The sequence below is a fragment of the Alligator mississippiensis genome, chromosome 14 (assembly GCF_030867095.1).
Source record: "Alligator mississippiensis isolate rAllMis1 chromosome 14, rAllMis1, whole genome shotgun sequence".
Lineage (NCBI taxonomy): Eukaryota > Metazoa > Chordata > Crocodylia > Alligatoridae > Alligator > Alligator mississippiensis.
In genome coordinates, this window is record NC_081837.1 from 42,911,111 (window position 1) to 42,929,559 (window position 18,449).

Consider the following 18,449-nt stretch of genomic DNA (forward strand, 5'->3'; position numbering starts at 1 on the left):
GTCCAAATCCCCAAGCCATATTTCACCAGTGGCAGCTCAACCCAATTTCCAACTCTTGCAGACAATAGTGCGCTGGCAAGGAGAGAAACTCTTTCTCCTCTAGTGTGCACAAGGTTTCCTCTGGTCAGAACCAGATAAAATTCAGCTTTCTTTGGCACCATACCTACCTGCATCGAGCCCTGAACTACAGCTCAAGAAAGCACACCAGCACAGCAGCTGCTGATGCCACTTTGATGCCTTTAGGGAAGAAAGCTGCAGGTATGAAGGCGCAGAAGAGGGCTGCTTACCTGTCTTTCTGACATGACGTACAGGTACTTGTGATCGATGGAGAAGGCCATGTCTCGAAGGATAGGGCTCCCGTCCTTGAAAACTGTGACCATTTCGTACTGAATTCCTCCATGAGGGGGACCATCTGCCCGGATCTGGAAAAAAGGACAGGAAAATCAGGGGTCACATTCTCTTATCCGAACGTGCCAGAAAGAAAGGCAAGTTCTGAAGCAAATGCGCTGCTTGCAAGCTGGCGACACACGGACAGGAAGGCAGGGATTGAAGCAGCCGCTCCTCGTACACCATGGTACAAAGGCTATAGCAAACACGAGCTTTCCAGCCAGGCAGGGAGGAAGGAGGAGGCAGCTGGTGCGTCGGGACCAGCGCTTCGCAAGCTGATCACAATCATTGCAGTATTCTTTTGTGCTCTTTTCTCTGTTGGATTTGTTATGCGTATACCCAATGCCCATCAGTACCCATACCAATAAAGAAAACCTTTCAGATCCTGATAGATTGTCTTCGCAGCTTCAACAGAGTCAAAAGAGCTACATCAATTTATACCAACAGAGGCTCTCGCACCGCTGAGGCCTTTGGAGGAAAAGCAAAACTCGGGAAGTCTCAGATCTCTCAGCTACTGAATGCGAGAGGAGAGATAACGCGCTAGGGCAGCCTATGAAACCCAGACCCGCCGTCATTACGTGACTCGAGCTTGGTGGGAGAGGAGAACCCAGGCCTCCACGTTCACGCGGTGACTTTGGGAACACAAGGCAAGCAATAAAGCCCTTTCAAACGACTGATCCTCTTCGTCTCCCCATTCTCCCACAGCCCCAAATGCAATCGCCTAAAGCTGGTATGACCATTAAATAGCAAGCCTGGATCTGATCTAACTTAGGGCGGCGACTCTTGTAGTCGGGGCCCTGCATTGCCGATGGCTCGTCGCTGCGGTATCAGAGATGTAAGCAGCACATGGCTAGCATGTGTCACATCGAGTTGGTTCCTTGCGTCTCCTTGTTGTCTGGAGCAAAAGTTGAATGTGGGTTAAAAATAAAACCACGCTGGGTGAGAATTTCAAAGCCGTAAGCACAAGGCTCACTGAACCAGGACTGAGGGGCTTTGAAAGGCCACCCGGGGTTACAGTCCCTGCAAACACCCCCCTGAAGAGAACCAGCCCTGTAGTTTCACGCTCGGAAAACGAACAACTCACGACAGTTACCATCTCTCCTCACTAATATTCCCCATAAATGCAAAAGCACTAGGGACCGAATCTGCACATCGCCCAGCCTGCTGTCATCTCATCCCTTCCAAATCCGCGAGGTCCGGCAAGGGAAATGGAGCCACTGCGCAAGCTGATGAGCTGACAGATAAATGACTCGGTGGCCATATGGTCCGATCACTCTGAAGGCCTCCTCGTCTATCGGTATGGTGGCTGTGGGATTACGCCGATCCCTCCCCCAGCAGGAAAACCCTGCTCAAGTTGTGAGGAAGCCCGCTGTCGGGGGGTGGGGACCATTGGTGGCGAGACTACGACTCTTCCCAAAGTTAATATTTTATGGCCTTGGGGGCTATGCAGTGGGGGCCAGGAGGAGGGATAAACAAACCATTGACACTGCGTCTTCCCAACCAGAATTTGCATATTTGAATAGCTGTTTGATTGCAACACGGTGTCTACATCATGCCGAGCTGAAAGCACTGGCAACCATCAGGCTGGGGGATTAGACCAGTCATGCGAGCCAATGGCTCCATGGCATCAGCTAATGGCCCGGTGGCTCTTGGTGACAGAGATACTGTTACACGCTGGCCAGGAAACCGCGCTGCGTGCCGGGCACTTTCCAACGCGTGCGTGCGGCCCTGCTAGGAGAGGGGAGTGCAGGGGGACCGCGGAGACTTGGAAAACCTCTTATCGCAAAGAAGCCATCTGCTGCAGGCTCACGCCGGGCTGTCGTGCTGGATCCTGCTTTGCTCTTCAATTACTCCATGTCCGACGGCTGCACCGAGGCTCGGGCATGCCGGATGAGCCGCGGCGGATGTGGCTGTGTCCTCCGTAAAGGTGGAAGGGGTGTGCGGCAATCCTCACTGCCAGCAGGACAGGGGTGGAGGGGTTTGAAGTTGGCCTGGGGAAACAGGAGTGCGGGGGGTCTAATTCCCATCTCTGTTGCTGCAACGTGGCAGTGGGAAGCGTGCTCACCACTGCGGGGGTCCCTTTGCATGTGAACTTCAAGCTCCCTCCCTGGGTGGGGACAACAGCACTGATGTGGCTTTGCACAGCACTTTAAGGCGTCAGTGGGAAATACCACTGGGTGTCCATGCTCATAGAGAGAAACCTCCACAATGCACCCCGCTGGCCTCGAGGAGCCAGAGTGCTGCCCATCAAACCAGCACAGAGCTGGGGTTGCACCCACGGCCAGCCTGGGCTGCTCTCCTGCCTCCTCACCTCTTAATCGTTACAGGCTAAGGGGCAGCAAGCCAGGTTTGGGGTTCAGACCTGCAAACGGCTCACGGCGCTTCCAGGAAGGAAGCGCCGAACACACCCGGGGGGCCGAGGCATCCAGAGACGCTCGTCCGACTCCATCCAGTTCAGCAGGAGAAAGGTGGATGCTGCACCAGCAGCAGCCGCTGGCAGCCTTGGGTGGCCAGGAGCCATGCAGGTGATCCACGACCGCCGTGGCCTCTGCTCGTGTGGACTGGCTGGCTGCGCCGTCTCCAAGCCACACGCGCCTCTCTCCTTCGCTCACCCATCATTAAGCCAGCTGTTTAAAGCTGTTGCCGTGGCAACAGTCTCCCAAGTCCTTCCATTAAAATGTCTGATTGTAAGTTAATTATTCCTTGCCGGCCAGCCGGAGACGCGGTGCGCTCACGGGCGGCCGACGAGCCTGCTGCGGTGACATTGCTCCCTCGCGGACACGCGGCCCGGCTGGCGTGGTCAGCAAGGACGCGCTGTCATTCTGGGCTCTTCTCCCATTTCTGTGACTCTCAGCTATTTCTCCTCCCAGTCGTCTGAAGGGACTGCCTCCTGGGGAAGGCAGCAAACTGGGACTCACGGGCCCGGCATTACAGCGGCCGTCTCTGCCTGGGGTTTGGGGTGCAAAGTCTGCAGCAGCAGCCTGGGGCTTTCCTCCTTTCTCCGGGGCCACCCTCCTCCAAGCTGAGGCTGAGCAGGCAGCTCTGCTCCTGGCTGCTCCGAATATCACACTTTTCTGGCAATCATTCCTGTCCTAAAATAAACTCAGGCCTGGACTTGCCTACTTAGAGTCCCTCTTGTATTCCTGTTGCAGGGCAACTTAGCTCTAGGGTGTCATCCAGCCACAAAAGATGCCTCGCTTAGACCCACTGCACCGTCACCAGTCTGTTCCTGATGGTTTGGTTGCCACGACAACAAATGGGGATGTCAAGAGGGAAGAATGATGCCCTCAGTGAATTGGGAAGGGGAACCAAGGGGTCAGCTCCGCAGCTGGGAGAGAGAAAATTATTCTTCGACTTCACTTATGGGCATGGTCGCTGCCGTGTGAGCCTCCCACAGCCTGGCAACCGGGCAAATAAATATGGTGCCACTGACACCGGTGGAAGGAAGTGCCCATCTCCGGCTTTGCAGATATGCTGTTCTGCTTTGCTCTGGGAGGTGCTATATGGACCACCTTTGAATCTGAAAATACGGGCACCACAACAGATGGTGTTTCCAAAGGGACCTAACTTCTTGTGACACCTCGTGCATGCAACAAGACTCTCAGCGTGCTCCATCATGATCTCTTTCCTACGACTCTGATCACCTGTCCCCTTATTAATTGCTAACGAAGTCACATGTGTGCATTAGGTGCCATCGGCTATACTAGGCTGGTTCTGATCAGTACTTGGGTGGGAGAAATGAGGAGCGAACAAAAGGGGTCGCGTTCACGAGTCAGCACAAAGACCAGCAATAGTTATAGCCTATAACAGGAACAGGAATAGCAATAGGAAGAAGCAGCTGATTAGCCCTGGAAAACATCTCGTCTGGGAGAGCCTGAACACTGATCCCAACTTCGATTATTTTGACAAAACCTTGCAATTTTTTCTTGGCAGATCCAAACTTTCTTTTTGGGGGCTTGGGGATGATAGGGGCAGGGGGTCGACAGTTTGGGGGCGGCAGTACTGAGGCATCCCCGTTCTGACACCAGAGGACCGCTCCAACCCATTTCTGATCCACTTTGAAATCAGTGCCAGGGAGGCAGTGCGGCACTGCTGAGCATGGCAGAAAACCCAGCACAATCCCGGTCTCTCTGCGTTCCTTTAATTGTGTCAAGATGACTTTCTTCCCCCGGCTGCAGGACCACGCAGAGGGAGGTTTGAAAGCGAGAGGAGAAGAAGGGACTGCTTAGAGCAATACGAGGGCCCCGCGGCAGGTGTGGGGGTAGCTGGAGATTCAGGGACAAAACCCAAGCAGGACAAAGTGCCCAGAACAAAGCATGCTCATTGCTCAGCAGCGTGAGACAGCAGAGACAGAGGTGGCTGAGGGCAGAGCGGAGGCCCTGGACTTGGCTGTGGGTCGGAGGAGTCATCTGGGATGGATACAGCTTTCCTCAATCATCTTGATGCAAATATACCCTGGAAAAGTGCCTAACCCCATAATCTGCAAATCCAAATATCAGGCCTGGCTCCGAGCACACAGGCCTGGTGAAACGCGCCCACGTGACGAAACAGAAAGCAGTTCCCTTCGGAAACGGCACTTCTTCAAAAGGCATCGGGGAGATTTATGTGGCTAATACCCCTACAATACAGACTGCAGGCATAAGCTCAGCATTATCTTAAGAGATTAGCAAAATACCATATTGTGTCATGTATATGTTGCAGTGTAGCACCCCCGGTGATAGCATACGATCCATTCACGGCGCTAATATGACATGAAGCTCCACCGTACCTATTGTATTAGTGCTTCCACAATGCCTTTTGCCTGGTGTTACGACTATGAAAGTGAAAATGCATCTGGGTCTCCTTCTCGTGCCTCCCACAGGGCTCCCATTAAAGGGCATTAAGACCCTTTGTACGAACCTCTTATGATTAAATTACCTGTCTTTTTTCATTATTATTATTATTTCATTATTTTTCCATGAGACTAAATCTCACGCTGAAGCCCTCGGTGCCAGAAATATAGCTGAATACGTCTTTGTGTGGAAAGGACCGGCTCCCTGCTGCACATCCTGAGAGCAAGGCAAGGCCAGTTTGCGTTAACCCCTCAAGAGCCGCAGCTACCTCGCCGCGTACACGGGCAGCGGAGGGGAAACGGCACCGAAGGCATCTGTATTGTTAGCTACCTAGTGTGTGCGTGCAATGGCCTGTGCAGGCTTCCCATGAGTGCAACAGATATCCTGCTGATCCGATTCTCCAGGTCAGGAGGTGAGGGGCTCTGGGCGAGCGTGTCATCTCCAGCTCTTTGTGCAGGATCACGACAAAGTGGAGCACACAGCTGACCCCAGAGCCCCGGCCTCGCTCCCTTCCTGCTGGGATTTCAAGCCCCACGGGGTAAATTCCTCTGCATAACATTAAGTTGGTGTCAATGAATATTCCTGGTGGGCCCTTATGAGCTCCGGGGCTGCTCAGCAGCATGTCACTGCATCTATTTCTGGAAGCGAGAAACAAAGACGTTTGGAAAGTGCCATATGCTCCCAAGGCGTCTCCTTTGAGAACTGCTGCAACAGCCTCTCGTGCTGCTTTAGCTCGTCTGATCCAGCTCACAGGTATTCCTCCCCCCGCCTGCACTTCCCAGGGAAGCCTGGGCTAGATGCCTTGCTTCAGAGATGGGACACAGCACTGCCGTGAGCAAGGTCCGGCTGCAAGAGGGGTTAGGGCGGCCTAAGGCGCTGCTGTCACCTGCGTGGTCTGCGATTCCTCGGGGCATTTGCTGCTCAAAAGAGTTTCTGCAAACAAGGGATTCGGCAATGCAAAGGCAGGAGAAGATAAACCATGTCAGCCCACGCCCTCCTGTGCGTGACTGTCAATAATCTCTGCTGAGGGGGATTTACAGGTCCTTATTCAATTTAATTGCACCGGGCTATCCTGGCACCATGTTGAGGAAGAAAGAAGGGGAGATGTGCGTGGCGATAAGGTATCTTTCTGATGGTTACTGGGCTTTCCCCACCCCGTTCTGCTCACGTCAACACCTGTTACCGGGATCCCAGGTCCCCCGCCTTTGCCATGCCCGCTCAAGGAGAGCCTCCCACACAGAAAACGCACCTGCCTGGCTCTTCCACGTTGCAGCACGACCCGTGGAGGCTGCAAATCATAATGCAGAGCCCTACAGACCGTATATAACACTCTTCTGTGGATGCAGAACCTGATCCAGCTCCTGCTGGAGCCAGTGGCAAATCTTCATTGACTTCAGTGGCACAAGACCAGGCTGTGATAAAGCACCCTTCACTGAGGCTTGCACAGGGCACTGCCAATATCAATTAATCCTCTCCGCACCCCGGAGAGCCCGGCGAGTATCAATTTTACAGGGGACTCTAATGAGGCACAGGAGGTCAAGTGACTTGGCCAGGGTTACGGCGTAAGTCAGTGGAGGAGCTGAGCACAGAGGCCTGGCTGTAGGCACGTGGCTCCAGTCCCCAGACAAGCCTCTCTCCGTTTCCATCGGGTAGGGGGCCCAACCTGGCTTAGTTCTCCCTAAACCTAAACCTGTGGTCCCACATAGACGAGCAACACTGGTGGTGTGATTTAGTACCCTGCTCTCTGCGTGGGAAGTCTCCCCTTGAAATTAAAGTGAAACAGTAATACTATTAAGTATCTTTCCTTTAAATCATAGCTAGGTCCACGAGGAAATTAATGACAACCCTTTACATGCACATTCAATTCAAATCAGCATATCCAATTAACTCCGTTACCTGAAGGCCCCCTCATATCCCAGTCTCTTTCACTCCCGTCATATTTCCTCTACTTAGCCCTAAATTATGGCAGGATAGAGTCATTCTTGGTGGGCACTTTCTCCACTTCCCCTCCTCACCCCAGCAGATGTTATTGGGACTGAATCAATAAATGGGGCCATTTCTAAAAGGTCACCAATTTCCTGTGCTAAATGGTAGAAAAAAGAGCCCCTTATGACCAAAAAGAGCAGCCAAGTTCCCCTCTCCAAGGAGCGAGGAAATCCATAAACTCCAGAGCCACCTTGTCTTGCTAGAGATTGAATGCACAGACCGATTCCTTGCAGGTGTCTCCTTTCAAGCCTCATCTGGGAAGTAACTCAGGGCTGAAGAGGTCTGCGAGCTCTACGGATCAAGCCATTTGAAGGGCACATGGTCATGTTACACTGGATCTGCAAATCCCTGCCTCGGTCTGCTAGCACCTTCTGTATCAAGCGCACTTATGAGTATATGAACGCAGTTCCCTTCCAACATGTGCTGTGAAGAAAGGCCTGGATTAAAGCAAATGTGGTCCCCAAATAAGAGTAGGCCCTGTCTCTGCATCGCTTTGGTGACGGAGACGCGACGCTGCCTGTCACTTTGCACACAACAACTTCCATCGCCGCCGTGGGCCAAGTAGGACCCCTGCAAGAAGGGGACGCAGTCAAGCTTTTGGGAACCCCAAATGTTTTGGCTACAGAGAGACATAGAAAGGGAGATACAAGATACAAGAGCAAGGAGAATCTGTGCTCCTTCCACCCCTCAAGATGAAACTGGATGCTTATCTTGCTGGGATCCTATGACCCCAGGTGACTTCCTGCCCTTTGGGCGGGGGGCTGGACTCGATGATCTTCCGAGGTCCCTTCCAGCCCTAATGTCTATGAAATCTATGAAATAAGTAATGGGGTCAGAACGAGAGCGAGGCAGCTACAGGACGCAGAGGAAAACTTCTGTAGGAAACCCCGCGAGAAGCCTCGCGGCAGCCCCAAGAATAGCGAGGTGGTGCTCTCTCCACACATGGCTAGTGGGGAAACTGAGGCACAGAGTGTGGAAGTGATTTACCGAGGTCACAGTGTTCATTATACTGCTCATTTAACACTGGGAGTTACTGGCCCAGCTGACACTGTAACCCAAGTGTCCCGACTCAGTCCTGTGCCTTCATCACATCCTTCCTCACCACTGTCAGCACAGAGATCTGTGCTCCACGCGACGCTAGCGCCTTCCTGCTATAGCGCACAGTGCACCGCAGCTGTTGTGCATTCAAAACAGCGTCCTCCCAGCATCCATCAGACGTGACGGGGAGATTCAGGGCTCTTTGAAACAGTGCATCTTAACTATCCAAGAAACCGTGAAAGCTGAGAGCAAGGAGAATCTGTGCTCTTTCCACCCCTCCATGCTAGCCATGCATTTCTGACCCTTTTGCAAGGAAGCAGCTTCCTCTTCCCCACTGGTCCCTCCCAGGCAGCAGCAGGAATGACCGGCAAAGCTCGGCCTCCAAGCAGAGACGCTGGAATCTGGGCTGCAAATCCAGCCTGACATCCCGGCTCCCCACCGTGCTGCTGAGTATGAAGAAACAAAGCAGGAAGGCAGCGTGAGGCTGGGACCACCTGTCTGCTCACATTTTCCAGCGCTAAGCATTTGTTTCTCGACATGTTTCCCTCCCCCATCCTCTTGCCAGAAGTAAGCAGAGCTCCAGGTGCCCACGTAGCCCGACTTCCATGCAGCCGGTCTTGTTAGGAGCCTGCGTTTCCCTGCGGATGGATGGAAGAGCGGTTCTTCTCCGCTCCGGCGCGTTCCTCATTTCCAGGGACCAAAAGCTCCATTTGTTCATGGGAGCACGGGCAGGAATTTGCACCTTTACAAACCAGGGAGGAAGCAAGCAGGAGAGCCGGGAAGCAGGCTGGGGTGAGATGGGGAGTCAGTTAATGAGGTGTCTACAGCCACGCGGTCAGGGCGTAGAGCGATGGGGGGGAAGAGGAGACAAGCAGCAGTTTATTGCCATCAGGTTTCATGACCCAGATTATTTGTTGAGCCAGCTCTCGTATAAATTCAGCGCTCATGCCAGAAACGCATCTCTTCCCTGCGTGCTTCTGCCGCACACACGTGCGTTTCCCAGCTCCCTCGCCCCAGCCATGGTAGCGAGACATTTGGTCCCCATCCAGGAGTCGAGTCCCCTGGAGAAGGACACGTAGCCTGGCCTCAAGGGCTGGGAGAGGAGCATGGAAACCTGTGCAGGCTGCTGCTGCTGAGCTGAGCTGGGACACGGGACTATCAAGTGGGGACAGCAAGTGCTGCAAAGGGCTAAAATACCCCCAACTATCCAAGAAACCACAAAAATTGAGAGCAAGGAGAATCTGTGCTCCTTCCACCCCTCAAATGCAACTACTTTGCATTTGCAAAAGTCCACTACGGCAGGGAAGGGACCTGCATCAAATGCAACTACTCTGACTGTCACTCATGAGCCTGCCTTTGACCAAAGCTGCTATTAGCGCTGATTTCCTCCCCCCCTGGCTTAAAAGATGCTGCATGCCGTCTGTCTGGAGCTGGCACACGAAGTGGGGAAAAAATACTTTCTTTCTTGAAGTCTCAGCCCACTGCCCAGACCAAGTGCCTCCAAGGACATTGCTGGGGTGGGCAGGGCGGTGCAGAGAGTTGCCCCTCTCTCCCTTCCTGGAGCTGGCACCGAGCACAGCCGGATGTCATGTCAAGGGGAGCACAGATCGCTTCTGTTTCAGAGAGAGCCCGAGCAGCTCCTGGCAAATGACAGGCGAGTGCAATGCTGACGCCAAATCTGCTGCCTTGGGATGCACCTATGAGGCTGCTGCGGAGATGCTCGGCTCTCCCGCCGGGGGGAAGGGGCCCTGGGAACTCAGCCTTTCCTGCTCAGATCTGAAAGGGGGACTTGGCAATTTTTCCACTGGCCTTTTCCCCATGCACGCGTGTGCACACTGGTTCCTTGTGCCAGCGGTTCACCAGCGTGCTGCTGGGCCACGCGCGCTGGTTTGTATTTGTGTGTTGTGGCTAATGCACCCACAGTACGGGAGGGATCATCTATTCACACGTGGCACACGGGGCCCTTGGGAGCAGGTTGCGACTGCAGGTCTGTTCATGAACACTGGAGTTATTACTAGAGGGTGGCTCATGAGCACTGTGGTGCTACATGCCCATTAGTTATTGCAAGATCCTTTTCAAGAGCTGGGTCTGCACAACATGTGGCAAGTAGCACCGAGTTCTTGCCAACTTTTACTTCTAAGGGAAAAGCTGGCTTAGAAAACCAAATGTGCGCGCACACAAAGTAGCACGACTCCAGACTCTGCAAATCTAACGCGCAACACAAGCAACCAGCTACAGTCCAGAAACAGAACAACTCTTTCTAATCCTTGAAATAACGGAGGTTTCTGTTATCACCAAAAGTGGTGCTGGCTAACGGACAGCTTTGATAGCGAGCCTGATCTGAGCGCAAACAACTCATCTCACGCTATCCCAGGAGTTTCCGCTTCCTAAAATAAAACGTATGCATCCACTTCCCCTTGGGCTGCTCTTTACAGCAGCAGCTGCAGCACAGACCTGCTGAGCAAGATGGAAAGGAAACGCCGATGAAATAACTGCCTCTGACAACTGAAGCAAGAAAGCAAGGGGGGACAGTGCCCTAGCACTTTGCACTGCCTAGGAGCAGGGCCATAACGGTGCACAAGTGCCCCCGCTGATCAGCAAGGTTACCGGCAGCCCGGGAAAAGAAACATCCTGGCCAACACAACTTCTGGAAAACAATACATTGAAGCCCTTCAATCCAGACTGCATAATTCAAGGGACTAAGGGAAGGCGTTTGTTCTTTTTAAATAATGTAAAGACCTTTTAGGGATTGGGGTTTTTTTTAACAGTTCCATTTTTTGTCCGTCTGCTATCTATATGCAACACATCCTGGGGTGGAGAGGGCTTCCTCTTTCCATGCCAATCCTCTGCCACCCCTCAAGCCCCTCTGCAAGGCTGGTCTGCCTGCTTGTTTTAGCTGCTTGCAGTACACTAGGGCTCTCAGCGCGCCATCTGATGCTGTAGTGTAGACAGGTCTTCCGGGGTAAGTAGGCCATTGCGCTCAGGCACTGATGGCGATCCCAGCATTACAGTATCTAAGCTTTAAGCGAATGGGTTTATTTTCACAACGCTCCTGTAGAGCAGGGATTATTCCCAATTTACAGACTGAGGCCACTTTAAGTGTGCTGGCCCAGGCTTGCCTCCTGCCTAGGGGACGGCACAAAACCTCCAGGTAGCAAATCCGGTGCCGCGCGTGCTGATGCAGCTCATTCCGGGTCGCCGAAGCAAAATAATCCCTGCTGACATCCATGCCTCATGCCAGAGAGCTGCAGCCGCTCCCTGGCTTTCACCAGCATAAGGAAAGATAATCTCTCCTGACTGCCAGCGGAGCATACGACGCGTTGACGCGGCCATGCCAGTGCAATACGGCGATGGCAGAGCAGCTTGCACTGAAAGTCCACTACGGCAGGGAAGGGACCTGGTCCCCTGGCTCCCGCGCTGGAGCCCTAATTGCTGGACTGGCCTTGCTCTCCCATCAGGATAATGCAGCCGTGCAATTTAGGATTACCACCAGCAATGCCGCGTGCTGCCTAAGCATTGCCCAGGCTCAACACCGCGAAGTCCCAGTGGAAGCTGGTTGCATCTGGAGGTGCTGTCTCGAATGAAGGTCCTGAGCAACTTGCTGAGTGAGCCCCAGGCTCCCACACTCCAGAGGCCTTTGCACTGCCTGCAAATGAGGTTGGGGAGGATCAAACTCCAACTCAGCCCCATGGGTTACAGGTGCCAGTACAAAGCCTTCAAAACAGAGCAGCGCTGCTTCTGCCTCTCTCTTTGCAAGTCCTTCCTCCTCTCCAGTGCCTTCCCCCTCCCCTTCTTCTCCTGGAGAGAAGATCTTCCCAGATAAAATACAGAGGATGGTAAGGAGGCACCATGCAGAGACTAATCAGCAGCCCCAGTGTCTTTAATTTATTACTGCATGAGAGGCTTGTTGAGAACAAAGCTGGCAGTTCGGAGGATCATTCCTTTAAAAGATTTTTTATTTGAAAAGCTGTCAGCTCGCACCTTGTCACATCCCTACTCGCAGGAGAAGAACTTTAATAATGTGCCACCTCATGCAAATGAGCTCCTAATTAATTAAGTACTATTCTTCCGGGGAATGGATTCATTAGAATCAAATTTGGGCAGACGGGTTGGTTAGGTTGTATTTTTTTTTTTTTTTACCTTTATTTTAAATCACCTGGCGTTTGCTTTGCCTTGAGTCCCGGCACTGGAGATGGAGCCGATTGAGGGAACCCACTGGCTTCCTAAAAAGCTTTTGCATACCTGCAACTTCTTTTGGAGGAAATACCATTTTTGTGGATAGTCTTGGCCTTTGACATACGCCTCCCAGCTGTTTCTCATGCACAGGATTTCATTTACTCCAAACTCCAGGTCACTCACGCCCCACATAAATGTGACACTCCCTGTGCCTGAAGCAGGGTGTTTGTGCCCAGAAGCTTCCAAAAAACAGTTTTCCCAACTATTTAGTTGGTCTAATAAAAGATATCACATTTAATCAAAGAACCTTGTCACCTATGTCTGCAGACCAACACCGCTACACCCAACAACCCTATGAACAATTTTATCATCCAAAATTATTTACTTCACAAATGAAGGCATCGTGGAACTGATTAATATATTTCAAGATCAGAAGGAATGAACCGATAAGAGATCTAGTCTGATCTCCATGTAACATTAGTTAAGCCTAGATGGGAAAGGCCTTCCCCTTACTCTGAAAGTTTGCTAGATGTTGACCTTTCCCCCCATCCTCAACCAGGATGAAAACTGAATGTGTCAGCTATTTTTATGAACAAATAGGGCCACAGAATCTGCTTCCCCCCTGACCTGCCCAAGCTGGTTTCCATACGGCTGAAAGAATAATAGAAAACAAGGGTTGAAGGGACCTCAGGAGGTCACATCTAGTCCAACCCCTGCTCCAAGCAGCACCAGCCCCAACTACATCATCCCAGACAAGGCTGTCGACTCAGGTCTTAAAAACCTCCAAGGATGGAGAGTCCATAAGCTCTCCTGGTGACCTGCTCCAGTGTTTGGCTACCTTTCTAATGAGGAAATTCTTCCTAATATCCAACCTCAACTTCCCTTGCTGCAACTGGACACCATTGCTCCTTGCTCTGTCATCTGCCCCCACCGAGAACAGCAGAGACGCGGGGCCTGATCCAGAGCCCAAAGTCAGAGAGGGGGTTTCATGAATTGTAGGAAACAAGGGGTGAAAGGAACCGCAGGAGGTCACATCTACGTCAGCCCCCTGGGTCTGGGGCTTTCCAGCGGTTCCTGGACTTCAGACAGGGTGGAAGCAGGTGTCTTACTACGGCAGTGGTTCGAGCTCTTCTTCTCCTCCTGACCTCCCCTCAAAAACCAGCTCAAAAGCCCACCTGAGAGCCGTAGTTGTGAGCAGGGGATGCTTCCCGCGGTGTTGCTAATGTGGGAAAATTTCTGCAAGGCCCAGGCAGCCCATCAATCAAGCGGGCACCAGAGTCACTTAGAGCAGTTACCAGTTAAACCGTGCAAGCGCTGGAGAGCATCCCGCCTGCTATTCCCTAGGAGAGAGGACGTCTGCAGCGGATGACAAAGGCAGCCTGCTTCTAATCTGTCCCTTAACAAAGAGCCCGAAGGTGCAATGACTTCCATTTTCTTTTGTTAAGCACTAAGCACCTTCCCCCCCGCCGCTGCCGCACCACACACTTTCTCTTATTACTCTTAAAGAGATGACTCTGTGCTTCTCTGGGGAATGGGAATCATTACCTTAACGGCACTTTGCTGCTTGCAGGCTTTACATCTTGGCACCGAGCAAGGGAACCATCAAACAGACTGAGAATTGGTCTGGGAGAGAAGGGAAGCAGGTACGTGTTTCTGCTGCATCAGGCACTGCCTGCTTAACCCCTTTGCAGCCCAGTCTTCCTAAGCGAGCGACTTTTCCCAACGCACTTGATAAACTGCACCCCTTTCCCGGTGCTTAGCAAAGCCCTTATGCATCTCCCTCCCCTCTGGGTCGATGAAAACATAGCACTGTGCAGGGACAGGGTGTTATTTAAACCCTGCTGTGCCCACACAGGCCCTGCCTCCCTCCCAGAGACACTCCAGACCCGGGCTGTCAGGCACGGTGCACATCCCGGCGCTTGCTGAGCGAGATCCTGACGTGAACGGATTGACACGGCTGTGCTCTCCCCCCAGACACGCCGAACGTGCGGGCCCCACGACGGCTTCGCCTCGAGGCTGCTGGAAGCTGGCAGGCATCCCATCGGCACGTGTGAACCCTCCACGGGTGAACGGGGGCCATCACGCCTCGTTGTGCTGGATGCCCGCAATGCGATTAAAGATTAACATGTTTGGGGGTTGCGGCTTGGGCTTTCCTGGGAAGGGAGGCACGTGCACTCAGGGTGGGTACGCCGGCTGCAGGTCAGGTGCAAGCTGAGCGCAGAAGAACTGGATGAAATAATCATGGCTGACAGGCACAAGTACCGGAAGAGGCAGATAGAGATATAATGAACACACACGCTCACACAACCCCCAACAGGAAACAGCGATTAGGTCCTGCCAGCTGCCCAGAAGAAGAGCTGGCAGAGAGAGGAGGTCAGCTTGGTGCCTCCTCGGCTAATGCATTGGACTGGGCTGGATTCCAGGGGACGCGCAGCCAGAACCCCGGGGCAGAGATGCGGCGCGCCGGGGGGCATGGCAACACTGCCTGGCATTTCTTTCACCCCCCCAGAGGTGACCCAAATGCCTGGAAGTCCTCCCTGTCCCACACTGAGTTGCTACAGGACACAAATCCCACCCCCCACTCGCTGGCAAGGATGTCACGGGAGCATCTCACATGGCATGACAGGGTCCTGGTGTGCACAACGCACGAGAGGGATGAACATGCTCACGTGCCAATAGTCTGCTGCACAGTGCTTATTGCTTCCCAGGGGAATGGTACCCATTTCCACAGGCTTGGGCTGTTGGCACTGGTCACTTCACTGCCCAGCAGAAGTTCAGCAATCTTCAGCAGCGTTATCCTGCCGGCTCCACCGTCATCGCGCCGATACTCCCTGCTAAGATGCGGTTTGACACACCGTGCTCTTTATTAGGGGAGTTTGCAGAGAAGCATGGGCTTTTTAAGAAACACCTTTCCTAGCCCTGTGCACGTGCAGGATGATTGTCCACAGGGAGAGTTCATGGATTATGGGGAGCCTGAACAGGGGAAAGAGGGAAACAGCAGCAGTGGTGCAGCAGATGTTGGTAGCAGATGCTGGGCTGCGGAGGGATCAGGGGAAATCCTGCATTAGGTGCAGAGGAACAAGAGGTGGAAGGGAGAGGCTACTGCCCAGCTCGTGCAGCAGAGCCCGGCGCCAGGTAGCCAAGAAACAGGACGGGGTGCTGTGTAGAGATCAGCCACTGTTGTCCATACCCATCCTTTGAAAACATCTGGGTGCTTTTTCCTAAAGCCCCAGCTTCAGGAGTCTTGTTATCGAGTGAGAACCTCTGTTCTAACAACAACCGCCAAGTTTCTCATCCTTGTTAGGATAGAGTGCAGTTTTTAAATGAAACCCTCAAAAACAGAAGAAAGCTTCAAAACACAGAAGGCAAAAATACTTGTAAGCCACACTCATCATTTCAGGGGGCCTGCCTCCTGGGTTTTGAAAGCTTGCAGATGGCAGTACAGATCAGGAGACGGACGCAGTCTCCGAATCCCTGGCTTCACCCATGTGCTGGTCACCAGTTGTAACCTCTGCTGAGCGAGAGGATGGAAATCGAAGCGAGCCCGGCTGTTTTACTCACACGCCTGGCTCAGAGGTCCCCAAGTCCCAACGCCGGTGCTGGCCCTGCCATCTATCGTTAGACAAGCTCCTGATTGAAATCCACGTGGAGCTGCAGGTGACTGGCATATGAAGAGGGAAGCGCGCACCCACGAGACGATGCTCCTTTCTGTTAGGAAGCGGGCCGCCGCGCGCGAGGCAGAAACCCACGAGCTGGCACTGAGCTCACCAGGTTACTTAAGGACAGGGCTGTGTCGCAGCCAAGCTGGCACTGCCACGTCTCCTCCTGGAAGGCAGCTCTGCGCTGGCGCTGGACGGGAGCGGCGCAAGCCAATGGCGCAGAGCTCTGGCACCGCCTGCTCTGAGCAAATCAACCCGGCGCCCTGCTGCCTCCCCCGTCCCCGTGCCTGGACCCGAGCAGAAGTTCGTCTCATCGTTATGTAATGACTCCGCAGGGGAAACGTGCTCTACCGTTGGCTCCCGTTCCCAAGCAGACGTACGGGCCCCAGACCAAGGCTGAGTTAACCAGGCCAGGCACAGCTCTGAGCCGATGCCCGCAATGGGATCCAGCTTTGCTGGACATCTGCTTGCACAGGATTTTCTCCCCAGAGGGTGGGAGCTTCCCAGTAGGGACCCTATCTGCTGCAATTCAATCTCCAGGCCATTGCTGGATGCAGACTCCAGGCAAACTCACATCCCCAGTGCATCTGGCTCTCTCAGCAGCACCCCTTTTTTCCTCCCATCCCTGCCCCCCTTTTTAGTCTAATCCCTGGTTTCTATTTAGCAGCTCTCCTTCCTGCAGCCCCTTCAGCACATCTATTGAAGCAAGAGGACAGCTCATACCATACATCTCTGATTTCATCAGTCTATCAAGATGCAAACCTAGCCTGCCTTCTGCCGAACCCCAAGTAGGCCAGGCCTTGCCCCAATGAGCTCCTCCCCACCTTCTGCTTGTGGAGATCCCACTTGCAAAGAGCATCCTCTATAAGGAACATTTCCTGCTTCTTAAAGGTAGGGGGATTGCAACTTGCTCCAGTCTCAAGGAAGTGGAAACCTTTCCTCAGTCCTTTCACCAGGGCCATCAGGTACTCGGTAACCCGTGCCGGTCACTGAGAACCCTGCCCGGGGTCCCTGGACGAGCAGACAGCTCGCCGGGCTGAGTCTAGGCAATGCCAGAGTTCAAGTTCAGAATCACTCAGAAAAAACGATAAGATTAAAGAGGATCTCTGCACTGCTCATAACCTCCGGGGCAGTGACCCCAGGTGACTCAGCTGGGCTTTGAAAGGCACCGTCATCGGCAGCCGGGAATAACAGCAGTTACGGACAACCCCCGGTCTCGAGCGCACAGCGAGCAGGAAGGCATGCAGCCGCTGCAAACCACAGAGCTCCCTGGACCAAGACCACAGAGCTCAGGTCTGATGCCAGATCCTTGCTGCTCTGCCACATCCATTGTACCCAGAGCCACGGAGGGGATGGGGCGAGCTGTCCCGTACCATGCAAGCTTGCCACACAGAGGTTCTCAGACCCAGACCACGATCCTTGAAGCTGATACCACAGCATCTTCTCTGGAAAGGTCACAAGCAGCCAAAGCAAAGGTGCTGGCTCAAAATAAGCACAAGTACAATGCAAGATGCTGCTTTCCCTGTAAGCAGGGCCCTGCATGGAGAGCCTGCAGAAGTCACTGGGCTGCAATGGGCTTTGGGTCAGACCTGCAGTGAGAGTCACCCGTCTTGTCAGCTCAGGTGTTTATGTCCCCTGGCACCAACATAGCATCTGATCCCCTCTTATAACCACGTGGATGTGAAAAACAGAGGTGGGCACAGTTACGTCACACGACGCACGACAGATCCGCAAGTACATGAGAGCTCAGTAGATGCAATCAACTCCTTCAAACCAGGGAGAGCGCGCAGCATGGGAGAGTTGCAAGTGGGATCTCGCATTGCTCTTCTTAAACCAGCCCAAAACACTTCCACTGGACACAGAACAGAAACCTGTTCAGAGCCTAAATCCAGACAAAGCTTAGCTCTGTGCAGATGACCTGCCCTGTGAGACCACCGGAAAGCATTCTGCACCGCAGCGCTGAGATGTCACCCACAAAGAGACTAGCTCCTCTTACCCTAGAGTCCTACAATGCCTGCAGCTCCCACACACATCCATCCAGACCGCAGCTGCAATCCCTTAGCATGCTCCAGACTCAAAATCCTCATCACGAGGCAGGGTCAGGCGAGACGAGGCTGCCCCACGCCATCGCTCTCGCTTCCATAACGGACCCATAGACAAACACACGACTCCTGCCTTAATCCCCTCGGCAGTGTCGGGAACATCAGCTGCACTAAATTTTTCATGTAATTAAGAGAAAAGCCCTAATCCAGTGTAATTAGCTCCCTGATTGCCAACGTCAGGCAGAAAACCACTGTTTGAAGAGCAGCTCAGGCCTAGCTGGTTAGGCAAATACAGCAGAGCTTCAGTAACTCCACACCAAAGCAAGCCC

At 53.2% G+C, this 18,449-nt stretch overlaps 1 protein-coding gene across 1 annotated transcript in view; it reads right to left on the bottom strand.

Annotated features, from left to right (window-relative positions):
• The window catches only part of PLXNA2 (plexin A2), a 255,560-nt gene that overhangs the window by 143,858 nt on the left and 93,253 nt on the right, over positions 1–18,449 (bottom strand). Inside the window, exon 4 of the mRNA XM_014598881.3 lies at positions 288–422. Within this exon, the coding sequence (XP_014454367.2) occupies positions 288–422 (135 nt within the window). The remainder of the gene's footprint in view (positions 1–287; positions 423–18,449) is intronic.